Source organism: Notolepis coatsorum (genome assembly GCF_963971535.1).
Source record: "Notolepis coatsorum genome assembly, chromosome: 17".
Taxonomy (NCBI): Eukaryota; Metazoa; Chordata; class Actinopteri; order Aulopiformes; family Paralepididae; genus Notolepis; species Notolepis coatsorum.
Window position 1 is genome coordinate 56,232,307 of NC_140181.1, and position 13,651 is coordinate 56,245,957.

The 13,651-nt window shown below is 42.5% G+C and overlaps 1 protein-coding gene across 1 annotated transcript in view; it reads right to left on the reverse strand.

Annotated features, from left to right (window-relative positions):
• Nucleotides 1-13,577, reverse strand: part of plod1a (procollagen-lysine, 2-oxoglutarate 5-dioxygenase 1a) — a 57,018-nt gene extending 43,441 nt beyond the window's left edge. The window contains exons 1-4 of the mRNA XM_084332765.1: nt 13,347-13,577; nt 12,061-12,152; nt 8,234-8,370; nt 4,380-4,543 (exon numbers count right to left, since the gene is read on the reverse strand). Coding sequence (XP_084188891.1) covers nt 4,380-4,543; nt 8,234-8,370; nt 12,061-12,152; nt 13,347-13,437 — 484 coding nt within the window. The 5' untranslated portion in view covers nt 13,438-13,577. The remainder of the gene's footprint in view (nt 1-4,379; nt 4,544-8,233; nt 8,371-12,060; nt 12,153-13,346) is intronic.
• Nucleotides 13,578-13,651: the final 74 nt, after the last annotated feature.

Here is a 13,651-nt window from a genome sequence, read left to right on the forward strand (position 1 = left end):
AGAAATGTCTAAGAAAAATTATTATAACTTTTTATTAGCATATTCATCTTATTAACGGACTGCACCTTTTGAAAATGTAAATAGATTAAGATGTAGCATGCTGTAGTTGTTTGTCTCCCGCTTTAATGTTGAATGTCTCCATCTTGTAGGACATGCATGGACTGATGGAACAACAAGGACCACAGTGGAATTATGTCCTGGACGTTGTTGTGTTATCCCTGTGACAATAGCTTTTACAATAGTTTTTTTAACTACTGTATTTGAATGTGTCAATAGACTAAACTAAACTAAACTACCGTAATTCCTCTAATAGTAACCCCGGCTTGTATTTGTTTCAACTGTAGCGGGTACCAGGCTTGTATTAGGAGGAGGCCTGTATAAGAGGGAGGCCTATATTTCAAATTTTCAAACGGATCATAATGAATAAATCAACATTTTGTGTCAGTTTGAACCCAGTAAAATGTACTGGGTTCATTTATTGAAACCAAGTACTGTATGAAATAGTAAACAGTGCAATTACAGGTGGTCACTGGTCATTTCAACGTTTTCAAAGTGAAATCAAGTAACTAGCTCAGTATGCAGCTCAGTATATTAGTAACCCGGCTTGTATTAGGAGGCCGGCTTATAATTGCTTAGCTCAAGAGCGCACCCGGCCATTAATAGAGACCCGGCTTGTATTTGAGACCCGGTTACTATTAGAGGAATTACGGTAAACTAAAGCTTGTGATGTCGTCTGGTATGCAAATGTAAAGCTGCTCCACGGACAATGAATGGACGATTTTGTGGATTCGTTTTGAGTTTTTGCTTTATTCTATAGTTAGTAGTATATAATAGTATAATATAATATATATATAATAATAATAATAATAATATAATAATATAATACTAGTGCTCTCAGTTCTGACACAGAAAATGTACCTGTATACACAGAGCAACCGTTTGGGTTCTCTCAGCGTAAACGTTATTATTTCCATCCCAATTCCCAATCAGTAGTATGAGTTTTAGCACTTGTCCACATTCACTAATATTTCTGGACTGTCTTAGACCATAGGGACAACAAGTAGGAATGATTCAATTGGGTAGAGTCCCCTGTAACCCTTGTGTGGTCTCTGTTACTCACCCACTGTCCACGGGGCTGATGGACCCACAACATTATTTGGATTAAAAACAAAATAAAGCCATAACAATTCATGTAAAACTACTTAACAGATGTTAACTTATCTCGATTACAAGCAATCTAGACAGCATATATGGTTAATGTTTGCCATTTGCCTCTATCACATTTATCAATAAAAGTGCTTTTTGTTTTTTTGTGATACAATTTTATGAAAAGAAATCAAGGCATGGATGGAATAAATCATGTTTATCTTGAAAAATATAAATGAAACAAGGTGAAGGCAGACAGTGGAGGTACAGAGTGAAACGTTTTGTTTTAATTATTACCATGTACTTGTTTTCACCTACAATTTCCACACTTTTGGGCCCAGTTGACCCAAACACCACATACTGTATGTAATATAAATGTGTGTGTGTGTGTGTGTGTGTGTGTGTCTCACAGAAAATGAGTCCAATGATTCTCAGGTTGAACAAATAAGTGATTATATAACTTTTCTTTTAGTGAACACTGAAAACGGGTCCCACAGACCAGACCAATGATTAAACACTGACGACATACAGGATGTGTAGTAAAATGGAACCTCGCCGTCTCGCTGGCCTGCCAGGTGAGTCAGTGTCTATGACTCCAGCCCTGTGCTGCCTGCCTCAACCAGAGCCCTGTTATTTCACAGCTATAAAAAGAAGGACACTGTACTCCTACACACTGGAACACGTAATATGTCGTTTAACGAAGGGAAAGCTACGGTTCTCTTAACGCTGGCAGAATTCAGTGTTCACAGTGCCAGAGAGACAGCTGTAAGCTGTTAACTGCCACTCATCTACTCATACGACAACAGAGCGACGTGAAATGCTTTTGCAAGGTGTGCAAAGACGCGCTCTGGTTCAGACTCCTACTGAGCGTTTAAGTTCATAATGATATTGCGACATGACAGAACACATTTCTTTCACAACACACTGTGAACAGGCACTTCCACATCTGTACATCACGTTGCATCAAAGTGAATAATGCTAATTATTGCCTTGTTACAAAAAAGACACCCCTTCTTTTTTCATCATCTTTTACGGTTATTTCTGGCCGGTTCACCGTTGTCATAGGCTTCCAGTGTATCTGAAAATGTGTCAAACACTACATGAACCCATGAAAGTCACCACATGTCACTAAAATGTCATCCTAACACCTGAGGTGCATTTTCCTAAAAGGTTTTAGTTTTTTACCCTAAAAGGTTGCTCTATTGCAGCAGTTCTCAAACTACGGGTCGCGACCCAAAGTGGGTCGCATTGGCAAGTAAAAAAATTACAAAAATATCAATACTATTTTTTTTCTTTTTTTTTATGTTCTGGCAACATATTTTGGCTAAATATGCCTCGTTTTATAAATGTGGATTGATAACATAGTGCTGTAATTAAATGTTCTAATAAATATGCATCAGCAAGTTCAACAACGTGTGCTTTTATTTTGATATTCCTTAATTCTATGTTGAAATTATGCGATACATTAAGTGTGGGATCGCCAAAAAAAATCCTAAATTAAATGGGGTTGTGGTATAAAAAAATTATTGAGAACCCCTGCTCAATTGTGACCTAAGAATGGAGTCTGAAGAAGAAGAGGAATTCTTCGTTAGATACAGTATTATGTCTAGTTTAAGATTCTTGTTATCAACTGGCAGTGAATGGATGATGAAAAGATTCACTGAATGACATTGCAAGTTTCAAATGTCAATACATTCTAAGACCCTAAACACTGCAAATCTGTTCAATGAAATAAGACTTTTAAGCCCCAGCCAGAGACAGAGAGGCAGGTAGGGAGGGTAGAGGAGCCAGAGACAGAGAGGCAGGTAGGGAGGGTAGAGGAGCCAGAGACAGAGAGGCAGGTAGGGAGGGTAGAGGAGCCAGAGACAGAGAGGCAGGTAGGGAGGGTAGAGGAGCCAGAGACAGAGAGACAGGTAGGGAGGGTAGAGGAGCCTGAGACAGAGAGGCAGGTAGGGAGGGTAGAGGAGCCTGAGACAGAGAGGCAGGTAGGGAGGGTAGAGGAGCCAGAGACAGAGAGGCAGGTAGGGAGGGTAGAGGAGCCAGAGACAGAGAGGCAGGTAGGGAGGGTAGAGGAGCCAGAGACAGAGAGGCAGGTAGGGAGGGTAGAGGAGCCAGAGACAGAGAGGCAGGTAGGGAGGGTAGAGGAGCCAGAGACAGAGAGGCAGGTAGGGAGGGTAGAGGAGCCAGAGACAGAGAGGCAGGTAGGGAGGGTAGAGGAGCCAGAGACAGAGAGGCAGGTAGGGAGGGTAGAGGAGCCTGAGACAGAGAGGCAGGTAGGGAGGGTAGAGGAGCCAGAGACAGAGAGGCAGGTAGGGAGGGTAGAGGAGCCAGAGACAGAGAGGCAGGTAGGGAGGGTAGAGGAGCCAGAGATAGAGAGGCAGGTAGGGAGGGTAGAGGAGCCAGAGACAGAGAGACAGGTAGGGAGGGTAGAGGAGCCAGAGACAGAGAGGCAGGTAGGGAGGGTAGAGGAGCCAGAGAGGCAGGTAGGGAGGGTAGAGGAGCCAGAGACAGAGAGGCAGGTAGGGAGGGTAGAGGAGCCAGAGACAGAGAGGCAGGTAGGGAGGGTAGAGGAGCCAGAGAGGCAGGTAGGGAGGGTAGAGGAGACAGAGACAGAGAGGCAGGTAGGGAGGGTAGAGGAGACAGAGACAGAGAGGCAGGTAGGGAGGGTAGAGGAGCCAGAGACAGAGAGGCAGGTAGGGAGGGTAGAGGAGCCAGAGACAGAGAGGCAGGTAGAGAGGGTAGAGGAGCCAGAGAGGCAGGTAGGGAGGAGAAGAAAAGGATGGGCAAGAGGGAGTAATTCAGAACTGTAATTGTTCTATAGTGTACCTTAGAATGGGGGAAAAGGTGGAGTATATGAGAAAGAACTATGGCTCTGACAGCACTAAACATCTAAAATACTGCTTTGCTGAAGCACTTTGATTGCTGTACTGTAGATGAGAACTATTTTATTGCACTGCACTATTGCACTATTTTAATCTATTCTATTTTACTATGTTATTACTGTCTATTTTAAAATTGCCATAGAACTGAGAACTCAACACCATTGAGTTGATTGAATATATTTCCTGTCTTTTCTTTTTTTTTCTTTTTTCTATTAGGTCAGCTTATTAATGACGGACGTATCCAGCGGGTTCCAAGTCTCGATTTTCCTCTGTCACCTCTATGACCGTCAATGTCAATCACTCACGGTTAGTCACAACAACAACAAACTTGTACATTGTACAGGTACCCACCCCCTGCACCCAGGAAGCGTTTGCCCTCTCTCATCTGCGGGTGCTTGTCCTCCAGGTGCCTGTCGGGCCAGATGAGGGTCTCGGAGGAGAAGAGCACCCTGTGCCCCGCCTGTTTGAACTTCTTTAGCAGCTCCCTGGGACCTGATGCGAACACCACATCATAACTGTGGAGAGAGAGAGAGAGAGAGAGAGAGAGAGAGAGAGAGAGAGAGAGAGAGAGAGAGAGAGAGAGAGAGAGAGAGAGAGAGAGAGAGAGAGAGAGAGAGAGAGAGATTACTTTACTGGGCTCTACTGTTTGAAGGTGTGAAAACAGTTGCACATTTAGAAGGAATGGTTTTTTTCTCTATTATGGGATGTATGCATTTTCAGAGTTTTAACCATTGAGTTGATTGAATATATTTCCTGCTGTGAATTTTGTAGCTTAGAACGGGGGAAAGGCAGAGTATATGAGAAAGACCTATGACTCTGACAGCTATAAACATCTAAATGTCTATATTATGTGTATCAGTGATAATCAAACCGTAAACAAAGAAGAAGAAAGAAGAAGTTTGCCTTTGAGAACCAATGGTTCTCGAGCCGTAACGGCACATGGGGCAGGAGCCAATCTCCTGTTTCCGTAGCGTGAGGCAGCTTGATGTACAAGTACACCCCTTGGACATGACGCTAGTATGTCGCAAGGACTTCCCCCCAAACCAACCCTTGATGCTGAGTGTCAAGCAGGGAGGCTATGGGTACCATTTTTAAATAGTCTTTGGTATGACTCTGCCGGGGCTTGAACTCCCAGCCTCCCGAACTCAGGGCAGACACTCTACCCACGAGGCCACTGAACCGTAAACAAAGAGGCCTATTAAAGATGTTAGATCCGAATATGAAAAACGATGTGACCTGATTGATTGATTGATCATTTTATTAACAGATTGCAGAATGGGTACAATACAGTACAGCTCAATACACACAATTGTTAAGGGGATGCAGACCAGAGAAAGACTTTCGTCTTGTTTACATCAGGGTAGAGCCATATGAAATCCGTTTTATTTTTTTCCAAATTCCATTTTATTTTTTTCCAAATTCCGTTTTTTCCGTTTTAATATTTCAGAATTCTGTATTTTGCTTTGTACGCTCATTTTACCATCAGAAATAGTGTCTAATAAGTGGGAATGAATAAATGTCCACAATTTAATAAGATATAACAGTCCATTTAATAGGGCCGTCTTAAATACTTTGAAGCTTCGAAGCTTCGTTCGATGGGCATGGGATTCGAATATGAAAATTAAATTTGATTATTTAAAAAAAAAAAAAATATTATATATATTTTTGCAAAATCAACTCTGCCTCTCTTTGTTAACTACAACAAGCAATGCTGTTTGTTATTTAAGACGAGGTCGGACTCAGCACTGACAGATTTGTGTTCATTGTGCTGCTTTTATAAAGCCTCAAATGACGGCTTACAATATTTCATGAAAGCAAAGTGTTTTGTTTGTCTAAGATTTTAAAAGGTTTAAACTTTACAGCACTGACAAAGTTGAACAAAGTGCTGTACAAGTCCCACAACATAAAAAAAAAAAAAAAAAAAAAAAAATTATTTAAATTTTTTTTTTTATAGTAGATTCCATTTTTATTGCTCAATTCCGCGATTCCGTCCGCGATTCCGTGATCGCGGATTCCATATCCCTCATTTTCAATTCATCATAACATATATGACATACATGACATACAGATAGACAGTACTGCTACATCTATACATTTATGACATACCAGATTTACAAATACAGTACCGTTTGTGATACAAAAAGAGTAAAAAGAAAAAGAGAGAGTATATGGTATACATTTGACGAAGAAACTGTACATTGGAGGGGGGGGGTTGGGTAGGTGGGGTGGGGAACTGTACATTGGAGGTGGGTGGGTGGGGTGGTGTGTGGGGGGGATGGGTAGGCGGGTGGGGGTAACTGTACATTGGATTATCGACTAAACCTTACTTGGTCCAAGAAGAGGGTCTCGTGTATTACTGGGTTAGGACATTTACTGTACATTGGAGGGGGTTGGGTTAGGACATTTACAGGGGCCAGTTTCGAATTGCAGTCTCCCGTAGGTGCTCCTTGAGAGTGGTTTTCCAAGCCAGAAAAAATTTATTTTTGGATTTCTGATATTCCAAACGGTTTAGCTATAACTGGCTCTCAAGATTTGCTCAAATGCTGTGGGCAGGGCTTATATTACAATGAATGTCATATCTCCTCAACACGGTGTGCTATTGTAACCACATTTGGTAGACATGTGTAGATATGATGCCCAAGTGACTGTGACAAATGTGGTGCCATTTGGCCAATAGCTGGCACTGTAGCAGCATCATCTAACTATAAAGGAGGAATCTCTGCGTGTCTACTTGTGTGCGCATCTGCATTTGCATATCTCCAGAGTCCAGAACCGTTCATTCGGTGTATCGAGTATTGCTGAGGACCCAGGGGAGTGCAGTGTTGAATTTGGTGACATTTGGCCAGGTGTTTGTCCTTCGCATTGAGAACGGTTTATCCTATTGGCTTCCCGCTTGGTGGGTGTATTGCAGAGGATTTAAGGGAGTGTCTTTGGTGCCATTTGGCCAGATGGTGGCGCTATAACAACAAACAAACTTTACACATATCTCCAGAACCGTTTATCTGATCTACTTCGCACTTGGTGGGTCTATTGCTTTTTTTTTTTTACCAAGGTTGTGTTGAGGTTTATTCTCTCCCCTTCCCCTCCCCCTCTCCTGTACCTTCCTCGACACCCTTCCCCCCTACCCCTCCTTTTGTCCCCCTACCCCTCCTCCCACGTCCTTTGTTTAGATAGATATATCCCATATGGGTGGCGAGGAGTCAGTCTCTGGCTGGAAGGCATTGTATGGAGATTAAATAATTAGTATGTCTGTCAGGTGAGTGAGTGAATACACAGGTGACACTTGTGTATGTAACATCTCGACGGCACTGTAAATGAGTTTAATTACTCAGTGTATTATCGAGTATAAATAAAGATTGAATGAATGAGTTCATCCAATCGACTTACGCTTGGAGGTATTCTTGAGGACCCAGGGGAGGGCAGTGACAAATTTGGTGCAATTTGGCCAGATGGTGGTGCTATATAAACTAACTTTACACATATCTCGAGAACTGGTCATCCAATCGACTTCACACTTGGTGGGTGTATTGCTGAGAACCCTAAGGAGTTCAGTGTCAAACGTGGTGCTATTTGACCAGATGGTGGAGATATAACAACAAACTTTACATCTGGTTGGTATATTGCTAAGGACCCATGGGAGTACAGTGTCGACTCGAGTGTGAAATTGATCGGTTCTTGAGAAAGCTGCAAGCAGCCATACCGCAGGTCTCCACTACGCTGCAAGCAGCACTTCCAAGCAATTGGCCAGCTCCGAACAGTCACATGCTCCGAATGGACACGCCCCCTGACAACGCTGCAAGCAACAAGCCAAGCGATTAGCCCGCTCTGAACTGCCACATGCTCCGAATGGCCACGCCACGAATGGGTGCACTGCACTAATATGTTTAAATAGCTATAATGCTCCTACTTTCCGTTGTATATCTCGAGAACTGTTCATCCGATTTACTTCACACTTTGACCTCAGGTGTATTGCTGAGGGCCCAAGTAAGTGTAGCGGTGAATGTGCAGTTCTCAAAAACGTGCTCCGGACGGACAGATTTTTAATGCGACGCTGCAAGCAACACTTCTGGGGGACAAGCAATCGGCCAATCGGGGCACGCACTTCGAATGGCCACGCTTTGAACGGGCACTGACTGCACTAGTATAAATAAAGCTAGCAAAGAAATCCCTCGCCAACCCTACTGATTCACAACGCAGTGGTCTACCTGTCAATGAAGAGGATGATCTTGTCCTCCTTCTCCTCTATCTCTTCCAGGGCTGCTTTGAGGAGGCGCACCTTTTGACCTCCTCCGGGAGCCGTCATGTAGTCCCCTCCTTTCCACTTCTCCCCCCGGGCCAGCACCTTCAAGATCAGATCAACTTCACTTCTTATCCCAGTTTGTGGAACAGTGTGCAGAGAGGTCCACATTAAGACACAAGCAAGATACCATATATACATACATACACACCATGAAATGTCAAACAACTGTTGTAGTTCTTCTTGTTCTTGTGTAGCCTACCACGTATAGTCGTATACCCTGCTGAGTGGACCTATTTGCAGTACATGAGCCAGCAGTGTCACTTTAAAGGTGCTATAAATAATGTATGTTAAAAGATGTATGTAGAGAAATCATCTAAATAATAATAATACATCCACAGAGCTTTTAAAAAGGTGTGGAAGTATTGCCGTTCACCCCCAAAAAATATTGATTAATGAATTTAAACTTCCCATTTCCCCACGTGGAATGCACCTGATTGGATAAATTACATGCTGGTGATCTAGTGTACAGCATCTAGTAGCTAAATGTTATCTAATAGCACCTTTACGTTTGCTCATAGGTTAATTGTAGGTTATTTGACTGCTGAGCATCTAGGCCTACTTGCATAGTTAGCAGCAGTGCCACACACACACATATTTTCTTTAAAGGAATGGTTCTGATTCATTTTTAACCGTAGCCCTATTTTCTGATTATACCTGAATGAATGAATGAATGAATGAATGAATGAATGAATGAATGAATGAATGAATGAATGAATGAATGAAAAAACGTTATTTAACAGATTGCAGAATGGGTACAATACAGTACAGCTCAATACACACAATTGTTAAGGGGATGCAGACCAGAGAAAGACGTTTGTCTTGTTTACATCAGGGTCCCCCATTTTCAATTCATAGTGACATTTATGACATACATGACATCATGCCATTTATGGCATAGGGACATACATCACATACAGGTATATAGTACTGTTACATTTGTGAGATATACGATATGCAAATATACAGTACTGTTGCCCTGCTGGCTGCTGGTCTCTGACAAGAACAAGTTACAGGTTGAAAAAACCCTCAGCTCAGAACTCGGCAGAATCTGCACCTGGCTCGCTGATAACAAACTATCATTACACCTGGGTAAAACAGAGTCCATTCTCTTCGGATCAAATAACAAACTCCGTTATTTGTCTCAGTTACAGTGGGTGACAATATCTTTCAACTCAAATCTTTCCTGTGACAAAATGGCATCCAATGTAATAAAAAAAGTCAACCAACAAACTAGATTCTTGTACCGAATCTCTTCTCTGGTAAACAAGAATACCCTGAAGACTCTGGGAGGAGCACTCATTCAAGGGTACTACGACTATGCTTGCACCTCATGGTACCAATACCAAAGCACCTCAAAGGCGCTAAAAACAAGATTACAAACATCACAAAACAAACTGGTCAGACTACTACTTGACCTTACTCCTAGAACCCACCTCACCCCTGCCCACTTTGACTACCTAGGATGGCTTAGAGTAGACGACACAGAGTACAGCAACTTGCAATGGGCCTGGTCTACAAGATACACTACACGACTAAGGTACCCATGTACATGTCAAAATACTTCCCAAAGGTCAGTGAATACCACGACCACAACACCAGAGGGAGCTCCACAAATCATGTTAAACCAAGATTCGGCTCAAACAAGGGACTAAACACGTTTAGCAATTATGCCACATCAATGTGGAACGCCCTACCCAAAGCTGTAAAGGAATGTGAATCACTACCCACTTTCAAAACCACTCTCAAAGAGCACCTACGGGAGACTGCAATTCGAAACTGGCCCCTGTAAATGTCCTAACCCAATAATACACAAGACCCTCTTCTTGGGACCAAGTAAGGTTTCGTCGATATTCCAATGTACAGCCCCCCCCCCCCCCCCCCCCCCAATGTACAGTTTTCCTCCACCTACCTAACCTCCTCCAATGTACAGTTTCTACGTCAAATGTATATACTCTCTTTTTTAGACGCTTTTTTGTATCACAAACAGTACTGTATTTGTAAATCTGGTATGTCATAAATGTATAGATGTAGCAGTACTGTCTATCTGTATGTCATATATGTTATGATGAATTGAAAATGGGGGACCCTGATGTAAACAAGACGAGAGACGAATTGTGTGTATTGAGCTGTACTGTATTGTACCCATTCTGCAATCTGTTAATAAAATGTTCAATCAATCAATCAATCAAACCCATAGATCCTAACAGAGAATATATACATATGATGGGGAGGAGACTGTCTATTAGGAGGGGGGGGGGTGGACATTTACATTGTTTGCACTGTGGAGTAGATTGCAGTTGTCTTCAGTCAGCTTGTACAGACAGGAGCTTGGCACCATTGACTTTGCATTGGGTTGTGGCTAACTAGCCAGAGTTAGCATGGATTGTGCTGAGAAGGGACTCTGAACTATCCCTTAACATCTAAACTTTAAAGAAATATCAATATTATTAAGACTAGTCAAAATTATCATGTTTTGGGAAGCTGTATGGTTCCGGACCTGGGTCCTTTAGAACTTAGTTGCTGAGGCCCCTTTTAATTAAAACCATGTTTGCATGGGCAGTTGGCCATATATTCCAATTGAAATTAGTTGAATGAGTAATACAATTAATCTACACACAAACCTGAGTGTGTCAGGACTTTCATCGCAACTGTGCATTAGCCTGGTCAACCCCACAGGAGAGAACATCTGTGAAAACCATATCTCCAAAAGTGTATTGTTTATTTCTGCTTTTTTATTCTGTAAATTGTTGCTTTTTAATTCCTTTATGCAGTGGAGAAAACGGAGAGTAAAATGCCATTGTACTTGTTGCATAAGGCAAATAAAACTATCTGAATCTGAATATGAATCGGAGTCCACTAATTATTTCACACATAGCCTGAGGTTCACTGGCCATGAAGCCAAAATAGGAATCTACAAGATACACTATACGATCTACAAGATACACTATACGACCGGGGTGCCCATGTACATGTCAAAATACGTCCCAAAGGTCAGTGAATACCACAACCACTACACCAGAGGAAGCTCAACAAATCATGTTAAACCCAGATTCGGCTCAAACAAGGGACTAAACACGTTTCGCAATTATGCCACAACAATGTGGAACGCCCTACCCAAAGCTGTAAAGGAATGTGAATCCCTGCCCACATTCAAAACCGCTCTTAAAGAGCACCTACGGGAGGCTGCAATTCGAAACTGGCCACCGTAAATGCCCAAAACCCCCACCATCTCCTAATAGACAGTCTCCTCCCCACCTCATGTATATATTCCCTCCCCGCCGTATGTATATTTCTCTCCCACCCACCCACCCCCTCCTAATGTACAGTCCCCTCCCCATCATATGTATATACTCTGTCAGGATCTAGGGGTAACAGTACTGTATATTTGAATACCGTTTATGTCACAAATGTATCAGTACTAAATACCTATATGTCCCTATGCCATAAATGTCATGTATGTTGTGTATGTCATAAATGTCTATATGAATTGAAAATGGGGGACCCTGATGGAAACAAGACAAACGTCTTTCTCAGGTCTGCATCCCCTTAACAATTGTGTGTATTGAGCCGTACTGTATTGTACCCATTCTGCAATCTGTTAAATAAAGTTTTCATTCATTCATTCAATCTGTTTTCTCCTTAGACTGCGAGTGACAGAGGGTCACTGTCACAAAACGGAATGGGCTGTGGGCCAAAAACTTTAATCTCTCCCGTCTGTGCGTTTTGACCTACCTTAACAGTATAGTTGAAGTGTTTAGCCGACCTCAAGAAACGTCTGAAGCCATCCGTCTCCTGGGTCGCCACCGTCACAACTAGAAGATCGCCTGGAAGACACGAAGTTGAAGTTCATGTTGGAATTAATTCAGAATGCAAGCGGTGGCAAGGACCCACGTGGATAACTTACGTAACCCACTCAGTGCAGTAGTAGCAGTGTAATTATTGTATTTTATAGGGGGGGTGAATAACCCGATACACCAGATGTTTTTTTTTTCTTCATTTACACAGAACCGATTTGTGATCTCGCGAATCCAGTTGCCTCGTACTGTCTATCTGTATGTCATGTATGTCGTATGCTGCATGATGAATTGAAAATGGGGGACCCTGATGTAAACAAGACGAAAGTCTTTCTCTGGTCTGCATCCCCTTAACAATTGTGTGTATTGAGCTGTACTGTATTGTACCCATTCTGCAATCTGTTAATAAAGTTTTCAATCAAGCAATCAAACTCGCAGGATAATAATAGGGCTGTATAACTCACAATTGCACAAACATTTCTGATCTAGCGTTGATGAATGAAGCCAGCAGCGACGAGGCAGCATTTCATAGATTGTATGCACGTGGACCAGTATAACTAACCATGTTCCTCTCAGCCTTATCGATTGACAGGAATGGAATCTAATTCAGTAATTCAATTGTTATATAATCCAGTGGACGTGTGGTCTATATCTGCCTCTGTGTGAATATGACTGTGTGATAAAAGTTTGTGTCATGAAATTACTGAATGCAATTCAGCCCAGAATGAAAACAGTACTTTGATGAAGCAACGAATCAAGCTTTTGGCAAAAGGTGCCTTTTCTCCTCCGTATACCAACACATTACATGGGACATCTGTCCTGAAGCGGAATTCATATAATAGTGTAGATCAGTCCCACCCTGCAGCATAAAAATTAGTACAAGTAAACAAGTAGAGACCACTATAACTTTGGTCTGTTATTCATTTTACATGCAGCGTGTATTATAAGCTACCATTTCCCGTTATAACGACAACTATGTGTTAAAATGTCACAAAATCAGAGCAGAAGAAAAGCCCAGGCGACTGTCCACGTCAGCGGCACGGACGCGTCGAGAATAGCCGGTGAAAAGTCCAGTGTCCCAAAAAACTTGTTTTAGAGAGTCAGTGGAAACGCTATTACAGACAGACTGCAATGGAAAGTATGTTCGTGGAATAGCCTGGCATGCACACAGAATGGCCTACAGTGCAATAAAGGCAAAGAGCGTGTTTCCTCCAGTCGGCCTACCTTCGGGTGTTTGCTGCTCTTTGGAACGCGCCGGTGGTACAAACACAAGGAGAGAAACACAAGAAAAAAGCAACGCGCCTAGAGATCTCATTTTTATCCCGGTCTCGTCAACTTTTCGAACAGTCTTGGACTATAATAGCACAGCCAGGTCGTAGTGTATGTAATGAGTCCTTCCTACAGTACACTAGACTAGATAGTAAAGTTTGTGCTGCGGGGTTGATTCCTCCAGCAGACCCCTCCCATCGGACCCAGTGTAGCCCCCCTCCCGGGAGGAGCACTGTCCTGTACGCACACGTTCGCACGCA